The sequence below is a fragment of the Cupressus sempervirens genome, chromosome 6 (assembly GCF_028749045.1).
Source record: "Cupressus sempervirens isolate cs-2001-9-10 chromosome 6, ASM2874904v1, whole genome shotgun sequence".
Classification (NCBI taxonomy): Eukaryota; Viridiplantae; Streptophyta; class Pinopsida; order Cupressales; family Cupressaceae; genus Cupressus; species Cupressus sempervirens.
The window spans coordinates 280562397-280585068 of record NC_143123.1 but is presented as its reverse complement, the minus strand read 5'-3'; the positions used below and the strand labels follow the sequence as shown (position 1 = coordinate 280585068).

At 33.6% G+C, this 22672-nt stretch overlaps 1 protein-coding gene across 3 annotated transcripts in view; it reads right to left on the bottom strand.

Moving 5' to 3' along the window:
* Window positions 1–13616: 13616 nt before the first annotated feature.
* Window positions 13617–22672, bottom strand: part of LOC149552312 (uncharacterized) — a 133196-nt gene continuing 124140 nt past the window's right edge. For all 3 annotated transcript variants that reach the window (XM_089787833.1, XM_089787836.1, XM_089787835.1), the window contains exons 14-15: window positions 14488–14603; window positions 13617–14126 (exon numbers count right to left, since the gene is read on the bottom strand). In XM_089787833.1, the coding sequence (XP_089643959.1) occupies window positions 14020–14126; window positions 14488–14603 (223 nt within the window). In that variant the 3' untranslated portion in view covers window positions 13617–14019. The remainder of the gene's footprint in view (window positions 14127–14487; window positions 14604–22672) is intronic.

Below are 22672 nucleotides of genomic sequence, written 5' to 3'. Positions count from 1 at the left end.
GTCTACTCCTGAAGGGGAAGAACTTGCAGAGCCTATCAATGTCCTACATTTGAAGAAGTTCTATGCTTAGAGGCTTACAGCTCAGCTATCTTGTACATACTTATTGATCCTGAAAAAATCCTAAAAATTAGAAAATGTCTTGAAAAAATGATCATCTTAGTGAAAACCTAGCAATAGGCACTTTGATGTATCACCAAAAAAATCAAAAAAATCTCAAAAATACAGAAAAAAAATAAAAAAATCCTGAAAAAATCTGCCAAGTGTTGAAAACCTAGAAACAGGCACTACTTGAAACCCTTGCACCTATGTCTATCAGTCTCACTCACTTCGCACTACATTTCCTAGCTTGGGATTGTTTCTTGTCCTCGTTTCAGGGGCATAGTTGCTTAGCCTATTGAGGTTTCCTTGTGCATTAAAGTTTCTTTAGCGACTCACGCGATATTGTTTCTCAACACTACCTCCAACTTGACATCAAGTGTTTCCCAGCACTTCTCAGATAGTGTACCTATAGTCTAGGATGTCTTGTGATATTGCTCACTATCAAAATCAAGTCTTAAAGAAATAGCCAAGTGACTTACACATGCACAGTTAAACATTTAAATGACTCAGCGATGATGAACTTCATCTTCTTTGTGTGATTCTATGATGATTTCTTTGTTATGTGTTCCCTCCCTAATAAGTCTTTTGAGGATGTCATGGACTAGAAGACTAGGGGCATGGAGCATGTTTTCTTTCTTTCTGCTTGTGGGTATACTTTGTTTGTCTACAGTGTTTAAGGCATTCATGCTTGTCCTATTTGATACTTTGACTTACAAATGTATCATCCTTGGCTATTGTCGCAAGACTGCAATTGGGGGTTATCCTAATGCTTATGCCTTAATACAAATGTAATCTTGCTAAATCAAACTTAGGGAATCTAATCAAATAGTTATCTTGACTTATATGTCTCTAAAGCTTAGATTGGATTTCCATATACCTATCTAATATTGATCATATTCATACCCACATAGTTATACTAGTGATGGTTGTATGATCTCATGATGTCCCTAATAAATGCTCAATAATGAAATAAGAGTCTAAATGTTATGTGTTTCTTACTAGTAAACCACTTTGCATATTAGCTTGCATTTTAGATTCATTTTCTAGCTTAGTCTTGCATTCCTTCATATGGGGAGAGCTCTCTTTATCTTTTTGCAGACATATCGACTAACTGCTTTCATATCTTTTTTTGCTTTCTTCTTTATCATGTCTTTTCACCTTCTTGATCTTTTGCTTCATTTTTTGCTATCCTATCATCACATCTATATAAAATTTTGACCTCTTACATAATTTCAATGCCCTAGATCCATTTTCGAGACCGAAATCAAAATTTGAGTTCATATTGATAGTCAAAATTGCATTTTAAAATTCTACCTTCTTCTGAGTAATTAGTTGATCTTCTTTGGTCTAATCTCTGAATCATCACTGGGGCATCTTCATGTCTTCATCACTTCTACGCTTCATATCTACTCCAATTTACCTTTTCATGTTTAAAATCAACTTTCTACTTCATTTGACCCAATTTTCATGCTTTATCCTTCGTGGTCAACTCTGGTCAAACTAGGGCATTCTATCACCACTTTATGTTCATTCTTTGGTTCTAATCATCTATCTGTCATCTTGGACATTGCTATATCTTGATTTGCTCATATCTCGCTCGTTTATGCATCCCCTTACCTCATTTCTATTTCGATCTCGTGGGAGCAGAAATACTCTATCATCGCTTGCTACAACTATCTATTTCTTAGGAGCAGATGTTTGATCTTTTCATTTTCTCTCAATCTATCTACTTTCCTAGGTGTTAGCATTCTTCTTGAATTCTAACATCCTCTTTTCTCCTAGTGTTCAGTACTACCGCTATCAGGCTATACATTCAGGATTTCCTATCTTCTTCTGCATTTCGTTCTTTGAAATCAAATATCTATATCTATTACTGCCTACTTGGCATCTGTTTTCTTTGACGTAATGTGTTCCCAGATTGATCACACATTAGTCAAAGAGGGGCAAATGTAATCACCTAAAAATGGTCATCTAGACTATTAGCCCCCTTCTCGACATTTTGGCTAATTTAATCAATCATTTACCTAGACCAAATTGCCAATAATAAATTAATTTGATTATAACATATAGTTTGGCCATGCTATCCTAAGTTCATTATTTGATTAAAAGAACATGTTCCCTTTTAATTAAATTAAAAACCCCATTTTTTTAACCCACTTAAAGTGCACACATAAAGTCCTTTTTCTATTTTACAAATTAAAAGAAAAGACTTTGTGACTTTTGTCTTATATGGGAAGTCAACTTATATTCCATTAGTTGACTTGTGTGTGCACATGGATCAGTCCTCTTTTCAAACTCCACCGTTGATCATCCCTCATCTTGACCTTGATCTTTACCGTCCGTACAACTTTAAAAGAGAGAGCTCACTCCCTCTCAAAGGATCCACACTCTTGACTATTGCTATGTTGCAGGTTTACTATTTGAATTCTTGAGAGCCTTTTGTGGAGAACTTCTCATATATTGTCTCATTCTCTCATACATCACATAGTGACTTAGGATTATATAGCATTTTAGCATATTTGCATGTTAATGAAGTTTCTTTGCAATAGCTTAAATCATATAGCATTATAGTTGGATTGTAACACTCTCATCATTGCTTAGAATAACTGCGCTTTGCATTTCATGTAGCTTAATCTTCATACTTGCATTGCATCCTTGAGGAACTCCTTGTGGACATTTGCATTCTTGCATCTCATCTTTGGAACCTCCCATTGCATGGTTTACTTGCAAGAAGAGTATCTCTAAGACTCAACTAAGAGCCTTATTATTCTTGAAACATACTCTCTTGCACTCTATGGATAGGGAACTCTAAGACAACATCCAAGCATTTCGAACTCGTGGAATCTTCTGGATAGAGGTGTTTAGAGTGTGACACCTTTTGCATGTATAGTTAATTCCTTAATCATTTGTCTGACACAATTATAATATGCATACATCGTCAGAAATCCAATGCCAATGCACTAATCTACAACATTCATTCTGATGATGATGCCCTACATTCCATCGGCTTACCAACGAATATAATATATGTTTGGGTGAGAATGGCATACCCCTGACGATAGAGTTATCGTGGGTCAAGTTAAACTCATGGCGTTTGACATCCCCATAGTCTTCCAATGGAAAAAGGTGTCAGGTGTCAAACATAGAGTAACAACATCGAAATGTTTCACACCCATTTTCATCCAAGATATGATGGAGGTTTGTCATCTTGAGCAATGAACGACCATTAGAAATCGGTGCAAAATATAGTAGTGTGGGCTTGCACTACATGAACTAGTCTATGGCAACAAAGTTATCTTACTCATTGAGTTTAAGGTCAATAATCTTTGTATTACTCTCCAACTTGGAATGAATTATAGTCAAGCTGAGAAGGAACTATTGGCTCAACTCCATTCCCTTGATGAATACACTAGGACACTGCACTCCTCCACATACAATTGGTACAACAACAAAAGAAGTGGCATAATCATTTTATCTGACCCTATTCTTTCTAGCTTGGTGATTGGGCATTACTTTATGACTCCTAATTCTAGGACTTCCATGAAAAGTTTCATACTCAATGGCTTGGTTCGTATGAGATTCACACTATATATGAAAATGGTGATGTTTGCTTGTACACTATTGACTCTTAAAGCAAGATTCTCCTTGTAAATGGACATCATCTTAAATTATACAAATGTTGTCTCTCCAAAGAGATGTTATTTCTTGATATAGCAAGAGAATTCACTATTCTTCCTTTCGGCTTTCTCCACAAATGATCATAAAAAAATGCTATAAAAAGATCTAGTGGTAAAAACCTTTGACAAATGCTAGCTAGTTGGCCTCTGAAAATTGGGATTCAACAGATGTTAACCACTGAATAACCTAAGGGAGAAAATTAGTCTACTCTTATACCCACCACTGAAGTGAGGGCCTCCTCCCCTCACACTACTTTATGGGATTAGGCGGCCTCTTTTGTTACATGCGACAGGAAATTTTTTATGCTCCTTTTGCTTCCTCTTTCTGGCTACGAGCTTTGTCGTTGTCTCCAACAAGATGAGGCTCTTGTCACCTCTTCTCCTTTGGTGCTCCATTTGTGGTTGATCTAACTACTTTTTTCTATCCATGTAGCTTTGTCTCTCCTTCCACCATGGTCTCTCAGCCCATGTTGTTGTCATGCCAATTTCTTGGTTGTTCCTCTTTGCCATGTACGATGTCATCATTGTTCGATCTATTGTCATCTCTCTATCCATATCACCAATTGTGACATCATCGTCTCTTATGCTTGTGGTAATTTGTATTGGTTTGTCACATCTATAGTTGATGGCACCAAGGAGTATTCTCTTTCTTATTAGAACTTATTAAATTTTGTTTTGTTTTTCTAATAATTATTTGGCATGACAAGGAGTGTCCAACCTTAAGTTGGTGGGGGTTACCATGCACCATTATTATTTTAAGTAAGCCTAACCTTGGGTTACTTTTGTCCTACACACCTACCACATAACATTTGCTTACTATTTGTTGCCAAGTCGTTTCTTATTTCCTTTTTATTATCATTTTTTAGCCCATTACTATTCATCCTTTTTATTTTTCCTTTGTATATTTGCTCATGTCCCTTGATACTATGGGGGGGAAAGCATGTTCGTTGTGAACTAGAAATGATGGATGCTCTGGTTGCATATGAAGAAGCATTCAAAAGGTTCTTTGAACAACTATGCGGTTTCGACGAAGGCATTGTAGTTGAATTTTTTAAGGGATTCAATAACAACATTAACCTAAGAGGTTCCAATTTCTAGTTATTTTGCAAACAATTGCTACTACAACAAGTCTTCCTCAATTTTGAGATAATTTCTATCCCAATGCCTCCTCTCAAGTTAAAAATGTTAAGCTTCATCAGCAGTAGTTCCTTTAGTGTGGAGACTGTTAAAATTGTTCATGGCTAGGGGACTTCTCACAAATCCTTACCAAGTGGTGAATTTCTACTATAGTATATCACTTGTGAAGGGCACTACAAGTCTATCTTTGCTCACCATATCCGACTCATCCTACATTTCCACAATGTTGTGCATGTAAATATTCCTTATTACTTTCATTGTTCATAAAAATGCTCCTATAGCCAATTTCGGCAAGGCCATGCCCATTCTCTCACCCATCATGGGTTAATCAAACTAGTTGTTATGCATGGCCTTAGTACCGCTCAACCTACCTTGGAATGGGATACCTTTGTATGTCATGTTGACAATTCAGAGGAGAATCTTGAACCCACACAAATTGATTAAACCCTAGTTGCAGGTTCCTCAAAGCTTAAACATTCAAAACCTTAGTCATTAAATCCACTAAAAATTCAAAATCCCATGCTTGCTTGCAGAGTCAGCTACGTTGTCTGAATCTAAGAAACCCATTAATTATTGCATCCCCAAGAAGCCAAAAAGTAGCCCTGGCATTTCTCCAAGCCCATATTCAATGGTTACCAGACAAAGTAAATAGAAAACCCCTACTAGGCTAGATGAACTTGTTGAAGTCATCAATTATGTCCATGATGTTGAAATTTTGGCAACTAAAAAATACATAGGAAAAAATGATGGATTTTCACAGAACATAGAAGCCAACAAATGAGGAATAAGACACAACAACATCAAAACAAAGCCTTTGTATTAGATGAACCAGAAAACCCAAGGCAAGATTCTGCAAATATATCTACAAATTTGACAATTCATGAACAAGAGTAATATGAAACTAGGGATGAACTAGAATAGGGGAATGACAACATAGGCAATGATGAGATAGAAGTTATCCCTAAAGTACAAAATGATGTACAATTGGAGTTGAAAATATATGGGAAGATCTAACCCTTATACAAACAATAGAAGGGGCCTATGATATTCCTCCTTAGAAGGACATACAACATGATAGAAGCTCGATCATAACAAAAGAGGACCATCCCACAAAGATTGTATGACCACTTTCCAAAATAAGGAATACAACAATCTTGACACACCTCTTTCTCTACCTTACCTAGAAAACAAAAAATATTTGCAATGGGTCTACCCTTGCACTTTCTGTTAATGATGTTTCTATAGTTCACATGGTTTCTTCATCGATCAAGAAACTTTTGATGATCAGATTCATGTTGCTACAGAAGCTTTCAATGCTTGTGAACCTTTTGAAGGAAGACAAAGTACACCACGCATTCCCTATAATCAACTATGTCAGATTATCAACCAACTCCAGCGGACCAATGAACAATTCTATATACAACTACAAGAACTTGTTGGATAAAGGAATGAAATAGGAAAAAAGACAAGTTGTAAGAGAATCTAAGAAGGTCCTTAATAGTTTGATTGAGAAGCCATCGAATTCCAGCTATCCACTTGATTCGGATGAGAGCATGCAAAATCCTTAAGCTTAAGGGAAATGACGGGTGTGAAAACATGCTTTATTTCTATAACTTTTATGTCATTTTGTCTCATTCCTTAAGCTTTTCTAAGTGTCTTTTTGCCATTAAGTATTAGGAAAATGAAATATGTTTGATAGGCTTATAAGGATAGGGAATAACTCTTAAAGTGTAATTATCATATAAGAAAATAAGAAGAATGTGACTTGTTATGCTACAATGAATCGTGTGAAAAAGGACCCAACCATGTGGACGCAGTTCAAGCACTCGAGGATTGGCTTTTACTGAATCAGAATTGTTTATACTCTATTATTAGAATATATGCTATTAGCTTTTGAAGCTCTTGGTCTACGACGAGATAGAACTTTATATTCCATGATCATTTTAATACAAACGGAAATCTATGTGACATGATGATTGCAAATTAAGTAGAAGTGTATTAGCTTTTTGCTCACCATGAAGACCAAAGGTAGGGCCCCACTTAGAATCCGAGTGAGATTGTTTTTATTTGTTCGTGTGGTGTGATTTCTACTAGAATTGTGAGTGCATTGATTTTTGCTTTCAATTCGATTTCCTTAATTACATAAAGATCAATTTCAATTATGAGTTGTGAATGTTGAGTAATTCATTTGTGTCTATGTTTGTCAACAAAAGAACAAAACAAATGTTATTCATGTTTCATTTCTCAATTAGGTTATGGTCAATTGATTACATCTAGCATTTGCATATATTGTAAAATTTTAGAAATCTCACATTTACCACCCTCATAACATAATGTCTCCATTTTTATCTCAAAGTTTAATTACTCGTTACACTCATTTTCTTTCATTAAAAACCATATTTCTTGTCACGTCCCATTTTTTCATTACTCTTTGCTGAAAGCCTTACTACAATATTTTTAGTTTTGAACAAGAGATGCAATGCGTCATAGTTCCTGCCTAACGCATAATGGTTGTAGAGGTGTAGATGAGTGAGAATCTAAATTAACATTGTGAATGCATTAACTTTTGCATAGAAATGCACTTGTGATCTGATAGGATTGCTCATATTTTGTTGTTAAATTCTCATCCTAGAAATGTGCTTGTGATCTGATAGGATGACTCATATTTTGTTGTTAATTTCTCATGCTATATTATTATATCTTTGGGCATTTAAACTCAAAAATATGAGGCCAAAGTCCCCAATATGACACTAAGTACTTAATATCATACTACGATCAATACATATGCTTTAGACAAATTTGCACCTTCTACATTGACAACTTAAATGATGTACAATGAGGAAAGATATCCATACCAATATTTGAATTATAGAACTTGAAGAAGTGATGAAGCATTTGGAGTATCACATTATATGTTTAAGCATACCATGCATGCTACTAGACAACCATAAGTAGTTGGAATAACTCCCCCATCTATGTATTATTCTCATCTTGATTATCAAATGGAACTCAAAGTATCACATTATATGTTTAAGGATACCAATGCTACTAGGCAACCATAAGTAGTTGGAATAACTCCCCCAACTATGTATTATTCTCATCTTGATTATCAAATGGAAATCACACTATTTTTAATCATTAGCACTGGACAAAAACTAGGATAGAGATATAGATAGAGATAAATAACAATATACAACAATAACAACAAACATATATGCAGAGGAAAAAATGATAGATAATATAGAGAAGGAAGAGGAAGAGAGATAAAATAGTAAGATAGAGTGATAGCAACATAAGTTGTGTGTGTGAGAGAGAGAATTAAATATAATTATTTTTCTTAATAAATCAAATAGTCAAAATAAAATCATGGTTATAATAAAGAATTAAAATATATTATATTTTAATTAATGAAACTAAGAATTTAATTTTTATATTAAAACTCACGTTTCTATAAGAAAAAATGAAATGTATTGAAATATAAAATAATTTTATAAGTAAAACTAATTGTTTAATTTTACACAATTAGAGAAGGTTTACTATTTAATGTTTTGTATTTCCAAAATTTTCATAAAATTAAGTAATTTGTAATTATGAAATAATATCTATATAATTTAATATGTACATTTGTAAATAATAAATAGATGTAATAAATATAAATTTGATGTTGATGAATAAATATGATGTAATAAATAAGAAATAAAATATAACAATTGAATTTTAATACATAGTTTATAAAAACCTAATAATAATTTATATATCTTTTAAAATTGAATTATTTCTATTTTGTAGTTATTTCTTTAGTATGTTTATTTATATAAAATATAATTATTAATTTAATATTAAAACATATATTTAAGTTTTAAATGTATTTAAACTAAATGATAAATTGTTCAAATAAAAAATATTAATAATAATAAATAATATAATTTAAAAATTGTAACACTTTTCAATTATAAATATTACAAACACTATTATAAAATATAATTCAAAAATAATATTATTTAATTTATTTTTATAAAAGTAAAATAATAGTAATAATTTAACTACTTTTATTAAAAAAACAAAGTTTTTAAAAAATTATAAAATATAATATATTAAAAATTATATTAAAAAGACATATTTATTAGCTATATATATATAGAAGTATAATTTGAACTTATGTATTACATGGAGTTTTAGGAACAAGTTATATCAAATAGTCAAAGATAAACATCAAAGTAAAACTAATAATATATATATTTAAAATAAGAAATTAAAAATATTTAATAGATTGTGATAATTAATATTGATTAGACATGTTGTGTGAGGTGGAAGATAAAATGATTGAAAAAATAAAATCTTATCAACTTGTCACAAATGTGAAAAAGATTAATTATAATTAATACATTCATTAATGCAAGATGAAATTGTTAGAAAATATTTGTATTTTTTCTCGAAAAAAATTAATTTTCTCCCCCACCAAAAATAGTATGGACCAATAGAATGGATGAAAAATGTGATTTATAAAATAATGAAAAATTAGAAAAAGATATAAACATTTGAAATCTGATATAATCTTTTAAATTCTTGGATTTGATTGGTTAGTGTTAATGTCATATTTGGATTGACATGAATGCATAAATATTCCTGCCTTGACAAGAACTAATAATGAAAGAATCATTGTATTTAACATATCATAGTTCAACAAATCTATTGCATTTGATTGAGGAATAAACGCAAAGACGTGTTTAATGCAGTCCAAGTTAGTGATTGCAGCTTTTACGTCAATTTGTATGGTTTCATTGTGCCAACTACACTTTATTCTAGACCCTGCGTGAGTCTCGTAGGAAGTTGTTTAGACCTTTAGTAGAACACGCAACTTCCTTTGTATTTCAATTTACCTCTACATTGTGTGGCTAGTTGTTAATGATCAATGTACGGCACTTTAGGGTGGTTTCAAGCAATATACAAGAAGCTGATTTGATCTTTGAGTTTCCTTTTAATGTCGCAATTCCATTTCTGGTTTCAATAATTGAAATTGTTGCAATGTTATTGTCAATTGATTAAACCATCCATGGAAAAAAACTCATCGAGTTTTTTTAGCTCAGCAAGTTTTCTAGAGAAATACTTGCAAGTTAAGGAGGGCAAGTTTTTAGAAAAGCTCATCGCAAAATCAATGAGTTTTTAGTAACATTTCTTTCAGTGTCTAAAAGTGGAAAAAAATGTTATTTTTGAAGCTCATTTCTTATTTCCAAGAGGATTTAGTTATTTTTTCAGCTCAGGTTTTGGCGGATTTATATAAATATAACATTCTAAGTATAAGTTACATCTATTTCCTTTCTTATAGTGTAAGTTATATTTGTATAAGTATTGTCAAGATGTTTGAGATACATTTCAGCTTCATAGAAGTTAAAATGCAGATTCTAGAATTTGGGCTTTTTTTTTTAAAGTCAGACTTAGCCAAATTTTAGAATTCACAATGCCTTCAACAATGCTATCTCCCACAACCTGTCATGGCTATATGAAGTCAAATTGACGCTAAAATAAGGAATTTCTAATAATTCTAACTCATTTACTCACAAATCACTTGGTTTCAATTCTATATTCCTAAGTCCTGAGAAACTTAGCTCAAGATGTTTGAGATACATTTCAACTTCATAGAAGTTAAAATGCAGATTTTAGAATTTGGGCCTCTTTTTTTAAATCAGGGTTAGCCAAATTTTAAGATTCATAATGCCTTCAACAGTGTTATCTCCCACACCCTGTCATGGCTATATGAGCTCAAATCAAAGCTAAAACAAGGAATTTCTAATAATTCTAACTCATTTATTCACAAATCACTTGATTTCAATTCTATATTCCCAAGTTCTGAGAGACTGAGCTCAACCACTTGCTCACACCCAAGACAAGCATTACTTTCCAACAAGGCAAAATAGCTCAAACTCACTCCTAGACTATTTTGCTATGATGTATTTACTTCAAGTTTTATAGAAACTATTTACTATGATGTAGTTACTTATAGTTTTGTAGAAACTAAGTGCAATTATGTATTTACTTTTACTTTTATAAAAACTATTTACTAGTTTGCTTCCTGCCACCAACATTTTGCATGAAAATGTGATTTTATATTCACTTTGCATATATATATATATAAAGCTGTTTTTAAAGTTCCCCATTTTTCCCCAGGTTTTTCTAAAAACCGGCCAAAAAAATTCCGAGCTTTTTTTTGGGCTTCATGAGGTTTTGCGTGAGGGGGAGTTTTCTATCTATGGAATAAACAAAAACAAAATTCCTGCCAGGATTTTGCATCATTTTATGCTTTGTCAATTTTTTGCAAATTATACATATTTATTCTCAGCGAGACAAAATACACAAACCCTGCAAAAACAATTAAAAAAACTCGATAACAAGATTGATTAGAGGTTGAGCCAGCAGAGTTAATCACGTACACCCATAGGAACCATAACAGATTAAAGCATCCTCCGTAGCCATATCTTGTTCTCACCCATGATCGCTCAAAACAACGGTAAAGCCACTGCCAATCATTGTAACTGTTATTTCAAGGTTCAATTAGCAGGTAACAGCAATTGTAGAAACAGAGATGATATATCAACTATAGATGGATTAATCGGGAAGAAAGTTCCCCAATCTGGACAAAGGAAGAATTGAATATTTCTCCATAATTAAATGCTTTTTGGTTTGGATTGAAGCTAATTTTGTGTTTCCTGATGATGTTTAAATGTACTACGATGATATATTCTAACACTTCTATCTGCACATTTCAAGACCTTGCAGAGGCTCCAAGATGAACAGAAATCATATGCTAAAAAAATAGTCTTCTTTACATTGGGAAGCTTGCTATAGAGCTTTTGCATTACTATGTTACCTTGGAAGGAGTTACTGTACAAATTGCAATTAAAATAGTACCGAAGGACATTATGGAACACATATCTGGGGCATTGCCACTTATACCTAAGGCTAGAAATTCTGACCCCAGACCAAATCCTTCCACCAAACATTTGACCCGAAACATCCAGAAAATCCATAGGACATAGCCTCCCATATTGACAGGACAAGAGATTATTCAAACTAGAAACAAAAATTTCTACCATGTGCTCGATAATGAAAACCCATTAAATTGTTCTTTAAATATGTTCACAGCATTAAATTTCAAACTTCAAAGCTGAATTTTACTCATTAAATAAGATTATTATGCAGTGGCTCGAAACACAAAAGATTAGTTGAGGTATGATTGAGTTCAAACACCAAGAAATAAAAAAGCCGCTTTCTATTTTCTGCTGAGATTTGTGCATAGTTTTTTATGCTTTGCATTGAATTTTCTTATCTGGTATCCAGGTTCATTTATGTCAACCAAAATGAGATGTGTCACATATGTATAATCACAATTCTCCCATGGGCGACAGAATGAAGTTTACAGGTGTCATTATGAACATAGGTACATAATGAAATTCAAAAAACAATTCATACTATAAACTTATAACAAAAGACGCATAATCAAATCCTGGTAGAAATGCTAAAGATGATGTGGGTAAGATTAAAGTCCTGGTCATAGTGGGTTACAAGAGCTCCCTTGATCATGGTGTGCCTATATCGCCGTCTGGTTCCAAGGAGTCTGAGTCTTTACCACAGTGAAAGGGAAATGTTAGGGCTTCTTCTATGGAATTGTGGTATGATGATATTGAAGATTAAAGAGCGAACTGCCAAAGCCAATTCCCTCTCTTCCTTCAGGCTAATGAGATGGGCTTTTCATGAGATAAAAAACCTCAATTTCAAATACCACACCCTACCATCAAAATTTGAGGAAATGCGGCAAAAAGGTGGGGGATAAGAGATGCCCAGTCTGTTTCTGTTACTAGCCTCTCTTCCTATGCTCTTTGGTCTTATTATGCGAACAGGCTGATGATGGATTTTATTGAAGTTAAACTGGAGGAGTTGAACCAGAAAGTTGACAAGATTGATGCCACCCTCAGGAAGATACTGGATCATAGTCATATGATTATGAAATCTTCAGCAGAGAACATGAGTACCCCAGTGGCTAAGTTGGAATCTTCTTACCAGAAAAATGCTTTTGTTAACCTTGAACAGGATAAAGAGATGGTTTCTGGACAGACTGAAGGCCCAGGAAAAAGAACCCGAGCAAGTATGAAGAAGGTTGCTCCTCTGCCACGGGATATTCTGGAGCTTAAAAAAGTTGCTCAGAGAATGAGCCAAATGGAAGAAGAGGTCGCTCTGACCATGAAAAATCTTGGTTAACTCTGTTTTTTTCTCCTTTTTCTGTAAGTTATGTTTTGCTGGCATTTGGCTGGCTTTCCTGTTGGGGATGGATTGGGGCTGGTTCTGCTTTTCCTTTTGTTTACTTGTCTCTTGCTGGGGGCCCTTGATGTTAAATCTTTTGTGATCATTTTGTAAAGGATTTCGTGTGCCTTCAAAACCTGTTTTTGCAGTAATCAAAAGCACGAGACACATAATTGAGCCACTAAGACAAATAGAATACTAAAACTTCCCTGCATACTAAGAAAATGATCATATTATTAAAACAATATGAATAAATCTTCAATACCAGCCACTCTGCAATGTGCATCCTCCAAGATGTCATCTTTTACATCACAAGCGAATGGAAAAGGTCAGTTTCACAAAAAAAAATAGCTCTAAAAATCAAAAACTTCAACAATATAAGTTGCATTTCCCACCAGACTTCACATGTAAAAAAAAATTGAAGTAATGTGATTTTTGTTACTTGAACGGTACATATATACTATAAAACTTCAAGCTCTTAACTTCCTTCTGGCACTTCTTTCTTGCATCTTGTATTGAAGTACAAAAAATATGATCCACAAACTGGGGTTTAGATAGAACAGAATTGGACATTTTCTGTCTATCTTAGCTGAAAACAAAATTGAAATTTATTCCGAAGTTCCAAATCCTGATATTACTGAGTTTGTTTTAGAGAGAATGGACAAGAATATTAGAGAAGAGTCAAAATGAATATGCCATTTGAAGAACTGCAACGGTTAAGGAATATTTAGGTAGAGCAATTGTAATGTAACAAGTTTAATCTCATTTAATCTGGAAAACTCCATGACCTAGATACAAAACTTGATGCCTCTCACTGATGAAGATCGTTCTCTTTCTTCTCAGGGATTTCTTCAATTATATCACCTTCATCTGTTCTGGTTCCTAGCTTGACAATATCCTCCACAAGAATTTTTCCATCTGATCAATTTTAAGAAAATTAACAAATGAAACATATACGTAGTCAGGATCCAAGCAAAACATAATATATTTTTATGCTTATAAATTAAACCATAAACATCACATTTACTGATCAATATGAAAATAGATAAAATATATGTAAAAATTTCAGGTATGTGCTAGTTTGGATGAAACCCTTGAAAGCGAAAGGATAAGACTACAAGGGAATAATAATACTGAATGAAATGGATATACAAGCTTTTTCCAAACACTGGATGACTTTCACCAATATAAAACATAGACATCGTTCTAACTCTTTGAGACTGTATATGTTTGTCAAGAAGGCAACCATTGCTTCTGTTTTCAAGTTTTAGAAGAATACCACTGTCCTTTGCCAGATTGCTGATCAAATCCTGAACTGGCTCCTGGCCTAAAGTGTCCTTGAGATACAAGGCAGCTGAAGCTAACTCTTCTGCCGTTACCTTTCCATCATAATCTCTGGCAATATGTAACAGTCAGCTTTCCATTACATGTCAATATGCACATGTAGCCTTATACCACATGAAAGCTAAAGCGTCAAGAAATATGCAACATAGAGATGATAAATTTTACCATCAAGGAACAAGTAAAAAATACACCTAGAGGCTAGAACTTAAAAGAGTACAAATGAGAATAAGCAAAGATACAATGCAAACAGACATTGTGTCGATTTTATAACTATGTAAACTTTAATATTGAAAACTGTCTTCGGTTCCTGTTTTTAGATATCAAAATGTTATTCTAGCTTGGTCTTTTTGATATCCATAAGACATACACTGCTGGTTAGCAAACTCTGAACTTATCTATCATGAGATTCTAGATTGATCAAAGTGTGTAATTATGTAATCTTTTAAGAAATTCAATTCTATTCCCTATCATGAACCAGTTCGAGTTCAGGTTCAAGTTTGGGTTCAAAGAACTGGTTTGTTGGTACGGAAAATTCTTGAAATGGGGTGTGGGTTCATTTGGGTTTGTAAGCACAAAAACAAGTAAAAATAATATAGACAAACACACACACACATGTATGCAGCCTAGAAAAATGAATTAAGATTAGAATGCTACATAGTATCATAAAAACAACAAAGACACTAAACTTGTAATCTTGGCATCATATCTATTATCAACACCAAACTATTCAAATAATATCAAGTATCATTGTTTAGACTTTCAATAATTAGAACTTTATGCTAAAGTTAATCATCTAATGGATTATCTAAATCCTCATCTTCATCTTCTTCATCAAAGGCATTAGTTGGTTCACAAATATTGTCAATGTTATTGATCAACTGCAGTAATAACATTACTGCTTTCCAACTTGTCCAACACTTTTTCATTGTACAAAGAGCTTGTTTGTTTGTAATTAACATCCTACTTGAAAAATGTTATATAAGTAGCTTGCAACTCCCTTCACCTATTGAAAATGTTATTTAGTGTTTCAGATATGATTTATCACTATACAGAGCTTCCAATTATTCGGACAGGGGTCATTATCAGCAATTGGATATAAAAACTTCACTAGAAAAAATCTTAAGGCTAGTTTAATTTGATGTAATAAATATTTTAACTTCAGGAAATTGTGTCTTGTAATGTTAAAAATCTTTATTCAAATTCTATAAATAAAGGTTTTATGCACTAAGTTATAGAATGTCCCAAACAGAATCATACCTGATTCGCGTTCACTCTACAACCTGCTTGGGTTTGAAACCAAGTGGAACCCAAATGGGAACCAGGACCAAGACTAAGAAGCGGTTCACAATTTGCCTGGTTCGAAAGGTCAATGGCGGAACTAGGATATAATAGGTGCAGTAACTTCCTTTTCTGTCACTTTATCCTCTATCATAATGTAAAAATCTAAGTTGCCGGTTTGGATTCTGGTTCCTATGCGGGTTCGACATTCGCTAGAATTTATTTTGGGCTAGGTTTGGTTTGTTCATATATATATATTTGTTGGGTGATAGTTGAGATTAGTTTCAACTTCTTTATATCAGGCAGGCAACTAAACTTTATATATCATTTATATATATTTGTTGGGTGATAGTTGAGATTAGTTTCAACTTCTTTATATCAAGCAGGCAACTAAACTTTATATTCCATTTATTTCTCTCTACTTAATATCCTTGTTGCAAGTCTTTTAACTGCAGACGTCATTTGCCCTGTTGAGCCCATGTATTAAAAACAGAAGTAAAAAACGACAGTCTATGCAGATAATATAGATGTTGTTTTCATTGTTGAGCCTCCGTTTTTATGTCAGCCCTCGGTCATTAAAAATTAAAAAATAATGTCTAATGACAATAGAAAATACGCGGTCAACTTTAGTATTTAGGTTTACTGTCACCTCAAATTCGGGTCAAACTTGAAATCCACCGCAATTTTGGGTCAAACACGAAATCCACGTCACCAAAAATTCAGGTCAAACAATAAAATTTGCTCAAAAGCAATCAAATTTGTCTCCAAGTCGCCTGAATTATTTTTAAGTCGATCAAATTCATTGGTCATTCGACCAAGGTCCCGCCCTACGCTTTTCTAGAGAATTTATCCAAAAAAAAAGGAAATTGACTGGAATTTGAAACGAATTTGAATGAGGACCGAATCGACTATCGAATTCGAAGGTTGATCAACGAATACGGTAACTTAGGTTAAAATAAGACATGTTGTATAGCTCTTGAATAATATTTGGGTATAGGGGGAAAGGCTTTTGATGACTACAAGATATAAATTGATCACTTGAGTGTAAGAGCCTCTATATTAAAACTATTATGTGAATGTTGAATGAAATTGATTTCCTAGTGTAAGCAAAGGTATTGTCAAGTCAATTAATAAGCCTATTCCCTATGTTTATGAGAAGAACCTTGGGATGCTTACGCTGAATGAGTGATCCTCGATATCATTAAAAGTAAGTGTTATAGTAAGGCCACTAAATGGTGAACTTAGTTATAATTTTGTAACAACTGATAATTATTGCTAATTGGAAGGAAGACTAATGCAACCTTGATTACGGGGAAACATGTGTATGTGACCTTGAGGGAAATTGTAAAGGATAACAACGTGTGACATCAATCCCACTTGGAAGTAAGTGTATAGGTAGACCATGGGTGAATGAAGCCCTTGTAACCTCAAGTTCATAGGGTGGGGGAATTTTAATGAGATAACTCCATGCATTGTGGTTATTCCTATCTTGTTTAACCTTCACTCTTCTACAAGCCTCAGATGAGGCTGACATGGGTATTAAATAAGAAAACCTAATAAATTGCTTTTAACACAAAATGTGCTTCTAAATAATGATGTGAAGAAGTGAATGGGTTGACTACCTTATACTCGGTATTGTCATATGGGTACATGTTCAATCGAGGGCATTTTATGTTAATTCTATGTAATTGCAATATGTTTGTAACTTAATCATGGACATATAGGCTCCTAAATCACTTGGTTGTAATATACTACAAATCTTATTATGTACTACCCCATTAGTGTGAACCTATGGGATATTTGTGCAATGACAAAAGGGTGTTACACTATGGCAATGATCAATGTATGGGCTACTCAAGAGAATAATCAACATTTGTGTAATTAATGAAGGTGAAAATGCCAATGGCTACTCTAGATATAATATGTAGATAGTTAATAGGTTGTCATTAGACTGTGCCACTGGCACATACAAAGAGTTACTATTATATCTTTTGGATTAGCTAACATTCACTTGGATTAAAAAGATGAAGGATTGCTAGGGTTATCCAAGGTTTTATATGTTAAAAATTACATGGGTAGATATCTTATCGTGCAGGTAAGGATAATCAGAGAAAATCATTGTATTTTGTGGGTTTAGTAGTAGTCTCTTATAGCACAGAGATGAGCAGTGACTTGTGATGCAAGACAATACACCCTCTACCCCGCAACCTCAAAACTCAAACACAACTCTCAATTTCGTATAGATCATTCTCAACCCGAATTAAAAAACAGCAACAAAAATTCATTGTTTTTATTCATCTAAACTAAGAACATCTATTCAACAATAAACAATATACAAATTTTGTCCTTCACATGGGCTCTTGTCCTAGACCAGCATATACGCCTATCTGCACACATTACATTTTTCCTCGCACTCACAAATATCTTTCTCTTTTGGCCAACACCAATCACCCTCAACACCCTTTCACCTTGGCTTCCAGCATAGTCTACTTCTACATTCTCTTTCACAGTTTCACCGTGCAAACTGATTTTTTTGTCTCTCCTTTTGTGTCTAACTCGCACAATATCTCCAATCCCTTTACATACCTATTCCATGTATTAGGCCCCCTATTTATCCTCTATGCAACCCTTATTTTCTCCTTAGCATGTTGCTTCCTATCTTTCACCTATGGTATTACTCTCAAATCATTTTTCTTGAAAAACACTCAATGTTACTATTTATTACATCCCAAATGTATGCTTAAATTAAATGTTTGTTATAGCCGTTGAGACTTCAAACAAAATTTAATTGGTTGGTTAAATTGTTATTTATCTTTGATTGCATGTGAAAAGAAAATGAAGTGTTAATTGTTTGCTATGGTTTCAAGTGAAATTGAAGAGTTGGTAACTCGTTATGTTTCTTGAGAAATTGAAATAAAGGTTTACGTTATGATGTTATAAGAATGGCAAGTGGATTAGCTCATATGATTATTTGATTTGATTTAACAATTTGGAGATATATTATTACCTTGATAAACTTCTTTTGCAAGAACGCAACGAAGGGGGGAAGCATTGCCAAAAAAGGAAAGGACACTAGGGCACCACCTACCATTGAGCTAACAAGCATGGGTCCTAAACCACCTTGGTCAAAGGAAAACTAGACAAGGCAAGCAAGGGTTTACCAAGTGATCACCATGAGCTAACTGGTCTATGCACCTAATAAGATAATAAAATAATCAAACTAAGAAGAAACTGTTACCTATAATCAAGCTAAGAAGAAACTGTTACCTTTATAATTTGGAATGTTCTCAAAGCTTCTTGTTATGACTAGCATGTATTAATATAATGATACCATGGTACCTACATGTACTTGTACATGTACATACATATATACATATACGTGCACAAATTCATATATAACGTACATGAATGTATACGCTTACCTAAACTATGATGTATACATGAGTACATATATTTTGAATATTACGTAAATATATGTATATGTGTATATGCATATACAAGAAAAGCTGGATACAAGATGGTATAGTTATATTAATACATTGAAAGCAATTTATAATTCCATCTTTGGGTGATGCTATAATTTTATTGTTTTTTTCTATCGGCCCTTTATCTATTTTCCAACGGCCATATTCTTTTTTATATATTCCGCATCAGGCCTTTATAATTTCCCAGGACCTATTTAATGTTGTTGAATTAGTCATATATATTATCGGCTCTTTTAGTGGCTCATGAACATAACTCATTTTATAGCCACCTTTCTTCATCTTGCTTGTAACCAAGCATTTGTATGAACCAGTGAGCCAAACTCTATATTGTGATTGCATTCTACCCATCAAACACACTGCTTATCAGTGATTTCATTCTTAATTGCTATATGCAATTGCATTGTCATCTAGAAGTTGCATTTATAGTGTTGTTAATTCTCGCTTGCAATTGCATCCCCTTTTTCATTGTTTCACACCAGTAATTGAATTCGTAAGCGTCATGCACTCACAACTATGATCAACATTCAATTGTTGAATTGTTCATAACTATGACTGTCGATTTTGAGGATTTTTCCTACCTATGATTTGCTCACTGGAGGTTGTCATCATATGTGTCTACTTTTGGATTGATATTCCACAACTAATGAACTATGCTAGATACTCCCAGATCTTACCAACAGTTCAGGGTAATAATACTCCTGCATTACAAAGCCAGGTTGTGCGTTCTTTCTGCACTTCACATTTTATTTTTATTCTTATAATATGGCTCGGAAATTTCTAGCTTGAAATCTGAAGGGAAATAATAGACAGACTAGGTCCAAATTGGATGTACTGATTTCATAAGTTTTAATTGTTTATGTAAATGCAAAAAGGGCTGTGAGCTATTTAATGTAACTGTTATGATTATTCCTTAAATTGAAAAGATTTCCAATTTTGTGCAACATTTATACAGGGGCATCAGCCATATGCCTCTAATATAAAAGAAGACACACTCAAAGGGTCAAGAAATTGTTATGAAAATTTATATGAACCTCTTTTATAATTGTTTGTTGGGCAGAAAGTTTTGACTATGATAAACAACAATTATTCAAGGATATAGACTCAAGAATGACCAGGAAGGTCAAGATGAAGAGTATGGACTGATAACAAATGATCAGTGCGTTATACCTGTAAGATAAGAGAATGAAATTAGAAAATAAAATAAAAAATTGATGAACTTAATCAAATAAATATAGACTGAACTTAATCAGCTCATGGTGACCAAATGGTACTCTTGTTGTTGTTGAATCGAGCGGTGGGTGATCGAGCACATAATGTCCATGTAAATCCCTAGTCATGGTAGGATTAGTGACTCTTGATTGCTGCTTTGATTAGAGGTCAGGATAGATTACAGTCGGAAGGATAGGTTGATGAAGGTTACTCACAACCTAGCTGGTTGTGAGTTGACACTCTTAACACCGGGATGCTCAGTGGCAAGACAGAGGTGTCCCGTGCCTAATCTCGGGTAGAGAGGACCTTTGTCAATTGAGATTGTGTGGGGACACTTGAGGGTCTAGGGGTGGAAGGTTAAGCCACTGACAATGCTTCTTGTCTCCATGAGATGCAAAGACTTGCACAAGACAAAGATATGATGTGCATTCAAGTTATCTTCTTTTAACGGCTATTTTACTCTTATGTTCTTGTAAGTTCAATTGAAGATATGTTTAGATGGTTAACAATGTTAAGTAGTTACTCTCTTTTCAATTGATTAAGATTCAATTAATTTGTTTAAACTGTTGATCTCCTTCATTTAATATGTGAAGTAGTTGCAATAAATTTGTCTTTCATGTGATTATGGAAAGTAATGTATCATTTATTTATATTTAAATTGTTATGAAATAATAGCTTGTTAGATATGGTATTAGAGGAACCTTGGGCTCATCATTCTCTTTTCAAGAAAACTAAAAATGTAATGTTAACTGGCACAGGTTGAGAACCCGATTTACTCGTCGAAAGAAATCTCGTCATCATGTATTCTTCTTTTTGATTAAGAACATGCCAAAATATGATTACTCCTATTGTTCTGAACCCAAAGATGATGAGATCTAGCTCATGCCTTGCTCCAAGTCAAGAAAGAAATAGTCAAGTGGACTCCTCCCGGAAAGGCAATTATGAGAAACACGCTTATTTAAACTTTAAATTTCAAACAAAAAAATCCACTTTGATCTATTATGTACCTTGTAATGGGCAAGAAAATCCCAAGGAAACAAACAGGATACCCGAGAATAGGGTGTCTGATTTCATCAAGCAATTTTATTAAATCATCTCTATGTGCCCTCAGAAGAGGGAGAAATTTTGTAAATAAGCATGGTTGCAGTGGCAACAAGCAAGCAATTGTATCTTCTTTCTTTCAGTTAATGAACATATGTAAAAAGGAACCAACTATATATTTCAAGAAACAAACACTATGGCAAACAACAGAAACAATGTAGAGAATGAGGTGTTCAATGGGGCCATCCCTCAAAATTCCATTCCTTAGAATCCAATGGACCTGATAGTCCAAGTCCTGCGAGACACTCAAACCAAGATGGAAAATATGGAGAAAGGCATGAATGCTTTGGCAGCTCAACTTGGGCAAGGACAAGAGGAACACTCACTCATTCCCTCCTAGAACTGAGGAAGAGTTATTTGCTCACAATGCACATGAAACCATACCTGCTATAACAACATCCGAAAAGAAAAAGGGACAGGAGATAATTAGTGATCTGTCTACTAACATTAAAAAGATTAAAACCCCTAGATTTCTAAGATCTAAATCCAGTGAAACCGCCAAGGTATGGTTAAAGAAATGGAACAATATTTTGAGATCCGAAGTTTCTTTGGATCCTTTAAGGTAGTATGGTGAATCTACCACCTTTCTAGGGAAGCAACTACTTGGTGAGGAAACACCAAAATAGGACTAAACATTAACACTACTAATATCACCTAGGATAGGTTTCTCACTATTTTCAAGAACGGATGGCTCCTTGTTACATCCCAATTTTTTATTTAATCAAAAATGTTTGTTTTAGTCATTGAGACTTCATAGGAAATTGAGTTGTTTGGTTAAGTTGTCCTTTATTTTGATTACATGTGAAAAGGAAATGTGTTTCATATGAAATTGAAAGAGTTGGTTAACCATCATGTTCATGAGAAATTGAAATAATGGTTTCGTTATATGAATGGCATGCGATTCAGCTAATATGATTATTTGTTTTTTATTTAATGATTAGGAAATATGGTAATACCTTGATGAAATTCTTTTGCTGGAAATGCAATGAAGAGGGGAAGCATTGCTACAAAAGGAAAGGGCATGAGGGCACCACCTACCATTGAGCT